A 10,883-nucleotide genomic window follows, 5' to 3' on the forward strand; every position below is an offset into this window, starting at 1 on the left:
ATGGTTCACGGAGCACCACGATTCATCAGTGTTGTGTTGGCAAGAGAGTTGGCCATCTCATGGTGCAACATGTGTCGGAGATACATCATTTGTGAATAAAGACGCAATTGTTTGCGCACACAAGGTATCTGTTAAAAATATCTTCATTTGTGTTTTCCACAAAAGGGTTTGGAGCGACATGGTAAGTAATTATTGACAGAATTTACATTTTTGTGTGAACTATCTCTTTAGGTACTGTTTTCTAATTTGGTTATAATTGGTCAATTGTTCTGTTTTATTTTCAATATTTTTAAGATTTATTGTTTTGAAAAAAAAATATACAGAAAAGAAAAATTTAATAAGTCACAGTAAAAACTTTAAAGTTGTTTAAAAGAAATTATGTTTCGAATAAATGCTGCTCTTTTGAAAGTTCTATTGAAAGAATACTGAAAACTGTATCGTAGTTTCCACAAAAATATGAAGCCGTACAACTGATAGTAATCAGTTTTTTTTTGAGAATCAAATCATCATTTTATAATGATTTCTGAAGGATCATGTGACACTGAAGACTGAAGTAATGATGCTGAAAATTCAGCTTTGCATCACATGAATAAATTACACATTACTATATATTTACATGTATGCAAAGTTATTTTTATTGTAGTAATATTTCACAATATAACTGTTTTTAGGGTATGCTTGATCAAATGCAGGCTTAAGATGTGATCAGAAACGTGTTTTTTATGTGAAAGATGTATCTGATGTGTCAATAAATGGTCTGCAAATCTTTTATGAATTGTTTTATTATGAATATTAAATATAACCATTTATTCACGGTTGAAATTAGGCCTGAAATTTTCAACTCACTTTACAACCTAATTTAGATTGGTAATTTATGTTATACTTATATTATAAATTATAATATAGAAATTATATAAATATTAAAGATTTTTAATTTATTTTTTATAACGTTCCGAGAACCTTCCGGGAACGTTCCGAGAACCTTTAGGCAACGTTCCCGGAACGTTCCCCTAACCTATAGGGAACGTTCCGAGAACGTTCCGGGAACGTTCCGAGAACCTTTCGGCAACGTTCCCGGAACGTTCCCCTAACCTATAGGGAACGTTCTATTAACGTAAAGAAAACTTTCCTAGCTAACTAACAGGGAACGTTAGAATGTTTGTTCTGAGAACGTTCTGGGAACGTTCTGGGAACCTGAAAATAACGTTCTGGGAACGTTCTGGGAACCAAAAATTGTTAACTGGGATATACCTTTAAAGCACATACACTGTACTTTAGAGGGTGAGTAATTAATTTCAAACTGAGAATTGTTCAAATTTGTGAAACTCTACTGATGAAATCATCATGTTACACCAAAAAGCGAAGTTAAAGTTCTATAAAAAAAATCTTTAACATGCTAACATCACGGTCCATTTTTATACCTTTTAAGAGTAATTAAAATCAAAACAGCCAAATTCAAACTTGTCAGTCACTCACTTGTCAAACAAAACTAGCAATACCTGAAAGTCAGCATTCTGCAACTGTGCCACTCCTCCTCAGACACAAATCTCGCAGATTGATCAGCCGCATCCGAAGTCAAACACACCTGTGAGCTTCTGTGTCGAGCGTAACTTACAGTATAAACTCTGATTTCAAGCATTAGGTAGGCCTAATATTTCTATGATGTTACATTATATGGCATTACATGGCTTGTTTACTGCTATCTGAACTGTAAGAAAATTGGTTAACTGTAATTTCTATGTTATGTTATATGTGAGATGAAAACAGTGGCACTGTTTTGCGGTTGCAGGTTGTTGACTTTCAGGTCTTACTATTTTTTGTTTGACAAGTGACTGAGAAGTTTGACTTAAAATGTATTAAAAACACACTCATACAATATTCACTGTTAATGGGAAATATTATTTTGGATGTTCTAACTTTATTTACCATTGTTTTTCTCTCACAGAGAAAGAACTGAAATGGACCGCAATGACAGTATGTTAAACTTAAGAACTTGTATTTTTTGGTGTAACATGATGATTTCATCAGTAGAGTTTAATTGACTTAGTAGTCTTTAAACAAAGTTCTCAGTTTTGATCAATTCTCAGTTTTCTTGTTTTATTTATTCTTGCTCACACTTAACTTGTAAACAAGCGAGCAAGCAAAATTACACTGTACAAAAACCGGTTTTATGTCCTACATCTATGGTACAAACATAGGCCAAGGTTACACATGATATGATTCAGTTTACATTTACGCATTCCTGAATTTGCTTCTGTATGAATGTAAATGAATGGAGCATCAAGTCTATGTGAAGCATTAAGTCTATTGTGATCAGATCTTTATCTAAAATCCTTTTTTCCTCTTTTTTCTCTCATCTGTGTAAAGCTTGGATTAATAATTGTATTGATGGTCCAATTTAACATAACAGTAGTATCAATATAATTTAATTTATATCAACCTAGTGCTTGTTATATAACATCCTTGTCATCTTTAGACCTTTGTCGTTGGAAGGACAATTCCAGATCTCATGATGGCCTGAATGTGAACATTGCAGCTCAGCGTGAAAGCCATATTACAGCACCTGTGCTCACTAACAATAACATCACAGGCAATGTTCAGATCATACATAATGCCACTGGTAAAAAAAAAAATAAAAATTGTTATTTACAGTTATTTATTTTTCTGATAACAAATATTTATTTTCGATTGTATATATTTTTAAACCTCTTTATACAATGCATAACACAACACATTTAAAAAAAATATCATAGGCAATGTGTAATCTTCTACAGGTATCACTGGGCATCACTTGAACACCCGAAATGAGAGAACACAGACCTCAGGTAAATGATGAATGATGCTTACCATTTCAAAGAGGATTTGATAGGATATTTTACCTAGAACTCTATGACCAGAGATGTTTGCAGAACACAAGACCAATATGACCATATAAGGGATTTCCTGGAATGCCATACATTTTATGACTTGCTGTATTTAGGTCTTTCTTGTTGATTTTCTGTGAGAGCGCCCCCTCTGGCTTTGAGTATAAATGAAACATACATTACATGAGTGCTTAGTGCTCCATAGTGCTTACTTGCCCCATTGGTTTGTAATTATAGGAAAAAAAATTCTCCCTAAAGAAATTTTAATTAATCAAATGACAAACAATATTTTTTTTCTCCAACTGAGCAACATTTTGGACTAAAATCCCAGAGGGTCATTGTTTAGTAAAGGTCTATGATGAGAACTGTACAGGAGTTTTTTTTTCTGAGTGGATGCATAAGAGGCTCATATTTCATATTAAATGTGACATACAGTATTATTCACCTTTTCACAAGATGTAATATACAGTGAGGAAAATAAGTATTTGAACACCCTGCTATTTTGCAAGTTCTCCCACTTAGAAATCATGGAGGGGTCTGAAATTGTCATCGTAGGTGCATGTCCACTGTGAGAGACATAATCTAAAAAAAAAAAAATCCAGAAATCACAATGTATGATTTTTTAACTATTTATTTGTATGATACAGCTGCAAATAAGTATTTGAACACCTGAGAAAATCAATGTTAATATTTGGTACAGTAGCCTTTGTTTGCAATTACAGAGGTCAAACGTTTCCTGTAGTTTTTCACCAGGTTTGCACACACTGCAGGAGGGATTTTGGCCCACTCCTCCACACAGATCTTCTCTAGATCAGTCAGGTTTCTGGGCTGTCGCTGAGAAACACAGAGTTTGAGCTCCCTCCAAAGATTCTCTATTGGGTTTAGGTCTGGAGACTGGCTAGGCCACGCCAGAACCTTGATATGCTTCTTACAGAGCCACTCCTTGGTTATCCTGGCTGTGTGCTTCGGGTCATTGTCATGTTGGAAGACCCAGCCTCGACCCATCTTCAATGCTCTAACTGAGGGAAGGAGGTTGTTCCCCAAAATCTCGCAATACATGGCCCCGGTCATCCTCTCCTTAATACAGTGCAGTCGCCCTGTCCCATGTGCAGAAAAACACCCCCCAAAGCATGATGCTACCACCCCCATGCTTCACAGTAGGGTTGGTGTTCTTGGGATGGTACTCATCATTCTTCTTCCTCCAAACACGTTTAGTGGAATTATGACCAAAAAGTTCTATTTTGGTCTCATCTGACCACATGACTTTCTCCCATGACTCCTCTGGATCATCCAAATGGTCATTGGCAAACTTAAGACGGGCCTTGACATGTGCTGGTTTAAGCAGGGGAACCTTCCGTGCCATGCATGATTTCAAACCATGACGTCTTAGTGTATTACCAGCAGTAACCTTGGAAACGGTGGTCCCAGCTCTTTTCAGGTCATTGACCAGCTCCTCCCGTGTAGTTCTGGGCTGATTTCTCACCTTTCTTAGGATCATTGAGACCCCACGAGGTGAGATCTTGCATGGAGCCCCAGTCCGAGGGAGACTAACAGTCATGTTTAGCTTCTTCCATTTTCTAATGATTGCTCCAACAGTGGACCTTTTTTCACCAAGCTGCTTGGCAATTTCCCCGTAGCCCTTTCCAGCCTTGTGGAGGTGTACAATTTTGTCTCTAGTGTCTTTGGACAGCTCTTTGGTCTTGGCCATGTTAGTAGTTGGATTCTTACTGATCGTATGGAGTGGACAGGTGTCTTTATGCAGCTAACGACCTCAAACAGGTGCATCTAATTTAGGATAATAAATGGAGTGGAGGTGGACATTTTAAAGGCAGACTAACAGGTCTTTGAGGGTCAGAATTCTAGCTGATAGACAGGTGTTCAAATACTTATTTGTAGCTGTATCATACAAATAAATAGTTAAAAAATCATATATTGTGATTTCTGGATTTTTTTTTTTTGATTATGTCTCTCACAGTGGACATGCACCTACGATGACAATTTCAGACCCCTCCATGATTTCCAAGTGGGAGAACTTGCAAAATAGCAGGGTGTTTAAATACTTATTTTCCTCACTGTAAATCTATGGTGTCCTTAGAATGTATCTGTGAAATTTCAGCTCAAAATACACCCTAGATCATTTATTATAGATTGTCAAATTTGCCCCTTTTTGGGTGTGAGCAAAAACGCACCTTTTTTGTGTGTGTCCCTTTAAATGCAAATGAGCAGCTGCTTCCCGCCTCCGTTCAGAAGAGGGCCGATACTTTTACACAAGCTTCAGACACACAGTCAATAACAAAACGCTCGGATTTCAGAAAAAAGTAGCAGAGTGCAGAGTGTTCCTTTAAAAACATAAAAAGTCAGATTTTCATGATATGTCCCCTTTAAAGGCATGGACTTTTGATTTTGCATACCTCCTGACAATACCTCCTCAGATTAAGAAATTATATCATTATACTTATCACTATAAGATATTTATAGTTTGTATTCAAACTCAATGCCCTAGGCAGTTGTTTAATTTACCTATAGCTAGCGCCAGCCCTGAGAAACAGTATTTAAAAGTCATTAAATTTTTAAACGTTCTAATCTTTTGGTCATTTTATTTCTGCAGTAAGGAGATCTGTGCTTCTTAAATATAAGGAGCAGATACGCAATGAATACCAGTATGTGACAGAGTACAACTCTCTGCCTGGTGAGCATGTGCTGCTGTCTGATCGCTACATACAACCTCTGATTATTCAAAAAACTAGAGATCAGAAAGAGCGAGAAGAAGAGATTACCTCCAGAGGAGAGACTTTCCAGCAGGTGCTCGGTTCCAGGAGCGCTCAAGAATACATCGATCTGAACACTCTGTTCAAACCAGATAGCCGTGGAATCAGTCCTGGTGCTGTCATATTGCAGGGAAACTCAGGCAATGGAAAATCCTTCACTGTGCAGAAAATGATGACGGACTGGGCATCTGATCTGTACAGAACCAAATTTGATATTGTTTTCCACCTGAAGTGTAAAGAAATAAGCTACAGTTCAAGCAGAACCAGTTTGGTGGAGCTCCTGAGCTACAATTGCTGTTTAACATCAGATCAGATATCCACGATACTGCAGCAGTCACCAGAACGAGTGCTCTTCCTCGTCGATGGATTCGATGAACTTAAAAACACAGAAGACATTTATCCCATGTCGCCACCCACAGATCCAAACCAGAAAGCCCCACCTGAGGTCACTCTTTGCGCCCTGTTAAGGGGACGCATCCTGCGAGAGTCATGCCTTCTGGTCACCACTAGATCTACAGCTATTGACACCCTGAAGAATGTGCTCAAGGAACCACACAGTTTCACTGAGATAGTTGGCTTCTCTGAGAAGGCAGTGGAGGAATACTTCAAAAAGTTCTTCCAGAACGACAGACTCTTCAGGAAAGGATATGAGTATGTGAGAGTAAATGAAACTCTCCTCACGGCCTGCTCCATCCCTGTTATCTGCTGGATCATCTGCACGGTTATCCGAGAGAGGCTTGGCAATGGTGCAGACGTAACGAGTGGACTGGAGACGACCTCGTCCATTTATGTAGACTTCCTGTGCACTCTACTAGATCATCACTGCCAGGGTTTGGGTCAGTCCGTTCCCACCCTAGTGAAGAGTCTGGGTAAGCTGGCAGAGAAAGGGATACTCACACAGCAAGTCCTGTTTGATGAGAAGACCGTGAATGCAATGGTTTCTGACCCTGCTGGCAGTCCGTTCTTGTGCAAGTTCCTCTTTAAGAAAAGAATCCACCAGGAGACAATGTTCAGTTTCATGCATCTCAGCTTTCAGGAGTTTTTCACTGCTCTGTACTATCTCATTCTTGATGAACACGAGTCAAAAAAGAAACTCACGCAAATATTTTCCATTCATAAGAAACCAAACATTGTCGAGTATTCAGCACCACGTTTTGCAGCCGTTGTGCACTTCATTTTTGGTCTGTTGAATGGGAACACAAGACACACACTTTTGGAGAGACATGGTCTGTTAGTTCATTCAAACATGCAGGACCATCTGAAAAAATGGATCTTTGAAGAGATGACTAATTCTTATTCTGAGAGGACTCTGTTTTTTTTCCACTGTCTGTATGAGCTGCATGAAGCAGACTTTGTGAAAGAAGTTACAGAAGCCTGGCCAAGTGTTTCTATATACAATACAGTCCTAAGAAGAACAGACTGTTGGGTCCTGCTGTACTGCGCTCAGTGCTGCCAGTGTATTAAAGAACTGTATCTTGCTTTCTGCCAATTAACATCAGAAAAGCTGGCTATTATTGGGCCTGTACTTCACAAATTTTGCTCAGTAAGGTGAGTACTTTGTCCAGCAGTGAAACTGAGTTGTTGCAGTTGTGCCATCTATCTATCTTCGGTTTGCTCATTGCCTACAAACATGTCCCCTACAACCGAATTGTGTTGGATAAGTAATGCTAATCAATGCAGACTAAAGGAAATGACAAAGACCCTGTCCTAAATTCTGGATAAAGCTAAACAGGTCAACAAGAATTTTTTTGAGATCATGCTTTTCAGAAAATGCAGTTTTTACTTAGAACATAACTATTTGGGATTATCAGTATAAAGTTTGTACATTCATGTTTTGGAGTTTATATTGAAGGATTCCACTTTATTGGGAAGATTTATCAGATTCTGATTTTGGGGGCATGATGCAAAATTTTACAAGAGGACGGACACTAAGATCACAGAGGTAATACTTTTTAAAATACTATTGACTCAGAATAGTAAGTTCGAGCATGCTTGCACAGTAACCATTAATTTTCTCATGTTTTTGTTTGCAGTGTGGAAATCCAACATTTTTCCATCGGAACCTTTCGTCTAACAATCGACGAAGAACTGTCCAGGTGAAGAAAAATAAAGCAAACATGTATAAGATCTTGAACATATTTTCTCATTTTGTTAAATATTGTTGATAACTAGTCGTATTATTAACCAGTTCAATTACCATATTCTTTTTACGCCAGTTAAATTTCAGGCCGACAAAATCTGCTCCTCTATCTATTGCCACAATCTGCAACAATAAATCAAAGATTGAACTTACCAAAACATTTAGCTTTCAATGAGTTTTGAAGAAAAATCACAATCGTGGCCAAATAACTTTTTAACCACGTGTTGTTTTTTAAGTGCATAGGCTTGCTTGACACCTGAGGCTGTATTTTAAAACTGAATAACAGCCTAGTATACACTATGAGTGCCCAGGTGAAAAGGAAATATTTAAACTGTGCTTATTTTAAGTGTACTGTATTAAGTATGTATTAAATGTGTTATTTTGAAAAAACTTCAAATATACTTTTATATTTATTTAAGTTCAATTTTAAAGCAATAGTAATATATTTTAATATACTTAATTGTGTTAAAATGGAACTATTTTAAGTACATTTAGTGTAATTTAATAGCACTTTAAATTGTATTATTAATACACTTTAAATATGTTTTAGAACTACACAGCTGAAGTATATTTTTAGCTTCACATTAATGTGTTCCCAGTATATTTTAAATATCAGCTTATTAAAGGGTAACTAAACCCTAAACCAACTTTTTTTAGTTAATGCTCTGTAAGAATGGGGCTTTATGAGTGCTGTTCACTGATTCAAGTAATTTTTTTGACATTTGTGTTTAAAGAGTTTTAATTTAACAAAATATGGTGTAAAAACGTCTGAGTGCTGCCCTCTTCAGGTTGAACAGTGGCTACTGCAGTTGAATTTTCCTATTGGAAGTTGTGGTATACTCTGACGTCAGAAGGTACCAGTTAACCACGCCCTTGCCTACAGAGAGATACGTCTCAGATGCACGCCCCCTCTCCACTGGGCTCTGCCTACTTTTCCAGCATTTTTCAAATATTGCCAGTGGGTGGAGTCAAGCTCTGACCAGGGGTTTAGTTACCCTTTAATAATGTATTAGTAGAACACTATAAGAGCCACTATTAGTATAATAAAAATCAATTTTTATAAAACCATTTAGTATTTAATTTAAAGGGATAGTTCGCCCAAAAATGAAAATTCTGTCATCATTTACTCTCCCTCAAGTTGTTTCAAACCTGTATGAATTTCTTTTTTCTGCTGAACACAAAAGAAGATATTTTGAAAAATGTCGGTAACCAAACAGTTGATGGACCCCATTGACTTCCATAGTATTTTTTTTTCCTACTATGGAAGTCAATGAAAAGTTTAAGTTTTGCTCTGTTCTGTGATGCGCGTTCGTGACGTCGCATAATACGCAATTACGTTGAAAAGGTCATGCTTGACGTAGGCGGAAGTACCGAGTCAGTGTTTACAAATGTGCGGAAGGAGGACCAAATACACATATTCAAATGTCTTTGTGTCAGTTTATCGTTTAAAATGCCGTATGTGCGTATCCTGGGTGTTTTCATATTAAAAAGCCTAAAAGAAAATTTTCGTCAGGACAGAAAAGCGTGGCCTTTTCAACGTAATTGCGTATTACATGACGTCACGATCCTTTGAGTTCATGTGAGAAGAAATTCACCCCTAAAGAGTCAGAAAGTCAAAGATGGCCCAGAACTACACAGCAAACTCAAACAACATAAAACTACTGTTAGTATTTTAGGCAAGGCAAGGCAAGGCAAGGCAAGTTTATTTATATAGCACATTTCATACACAATGGCAATTCAAAGTGCTTTACATAAAAGAAATTAAAATAATAAAAAGAAATAAGAATAATTAAAACAGTTAAGAAAAATAAAAAAATAAAATACAGTACAGTGCAAACAGTCGGACGAACAGTGGCACAGTGCTCATTCAGTAAATGCACAGCTAAACAGAAGTGTTTTGAGTCTGGATTTGAATGTGACTACAGTAGGAGCACGTCTGATCTCCTCTGGAAGCTGGTTCCAGCTGCGGCTGGCATAATAGCTAAAAGCAGATTCACCATGCTTTGAGTGAACCCTTGGTATTTCTAGCTGATATGATCCTAATGATCTGAGTGATCTGTTGGGTTTATATTCAGTGAGCATATCTGCAATGTATTGAGGTCCTAGGCCATTGAATGATTTATATACCAGCAATAATACTTTAAAATCAATCCTAAATCTAACTGGGAGCCAGTGTAAAGACCTGAGAACTGGTGTGATATGTTCATATTTTCTAGTTCTGCTCAGAATCCTGGCGGCAGCGTTCTGTATGAGCTGCAACTGTCTTATGGTCTTTTTGGGAAGGCCAGTGAGGAGTCCATTACAATAATCCACCCTGCTGGTGATGAAAGCATGCACAAGTTTCTCTAAGTCTTGTCTGGAAACAAAGCATCTAATTCTTGCAATATTTTTCAGATGATAGTATGCTGATTTAGTTATTGCTTTGACATGACTACTGAAACTAAGGTCTGACTCTAGTGTCACACCAAGATTCCTGACTTGATTTTTAGTTGTTTGACCCCTAGAGTGAAGGTATGCATTCACCTTGAGAACTTCATCTTTGTTTCCAAATGCAATGACTTCAGTTTTGTCTATGTTTAACTGAAGAAAGTTTTGACACATCCAACTTTTGACTTCATCAATGCATTGGCACATGGAGTCAATGGGGCTGTAATCGTTAGGCGATAGGGCTAAGTAGAGCTGTGTGTCGTCTGCATAGCTGTGGTAAGCAATTTGGTTCTTTCTCATTATTTTGCTCATTGGGAGCATGTACAGGTTGAACAGGAGTGGCGCAAGAATTGAGCCTTGAGGGACTCCGCATGTCATGGATGTCCACTCAGACTTATGATCTCCTATACTCACATAATAACCTCTCCCATCTAAGTATGACCTGAACCATTTTAGGACTATCCCAGAAAGCCCCACCCAGTTTTCCAGCCTGTCCAGAAGTATGTTATGATCGACAGTGTCAAATGCAGCACTGAGGTCGAGTAACACCAGCACTGATAGTTTGCCTGAATCAGTATTTAAGCGAATATCGTTTATTATCTTTATGAGCGCTGTCTCTGTGCTGTGGTGCGGTCGGAAACCAGACTGAAAATTGTCAAAGTATCCATTCGAGCTTAAGAATTT

At 37.6% G+C, this 10,883-nt stretch overlaps 1 protein-coding gene across 1 annotated transcript; it reads left to right on the top strand.

Annotated features, from left to right (window-relative positions):
* LOC308696700 (NACHT, LRR and PYD domains-containing protein 1 homolog) lies at positions 1-7,732 on the top strand (the record flags this gene model as incomplete). Its single annotated transcript, XM_081375594.1, has 4 exons — positions 1-39; positions 166-181; positions 5,473-6,685; positions 7,666-7,732. The coding sequence occupies 4 exons, from the start codon at positions 1-3 to the stop codon at positions 7,730-7,732; spliced, it is 1,335 nt and encodes a 444-aa protein (XP_081231720.1).
* Between the last annotated feature and the right edge of the window lie 3,151 nt (positions 7,733-10,883).

This window comes from Scardinius erythrophthalmus (assembly GCF_964197995.2).
Source record: "Scardinius erythrophthalmus genome assembly, chromosome: 9".
Taxonomy (NCBI): domain Eukaryota; kingdom Metazoa; phylum Chordata; class Actinopteri; order Cypriniformes; family Leuciscidae; genus Scardinius; species Scardinius erythrophthalmus.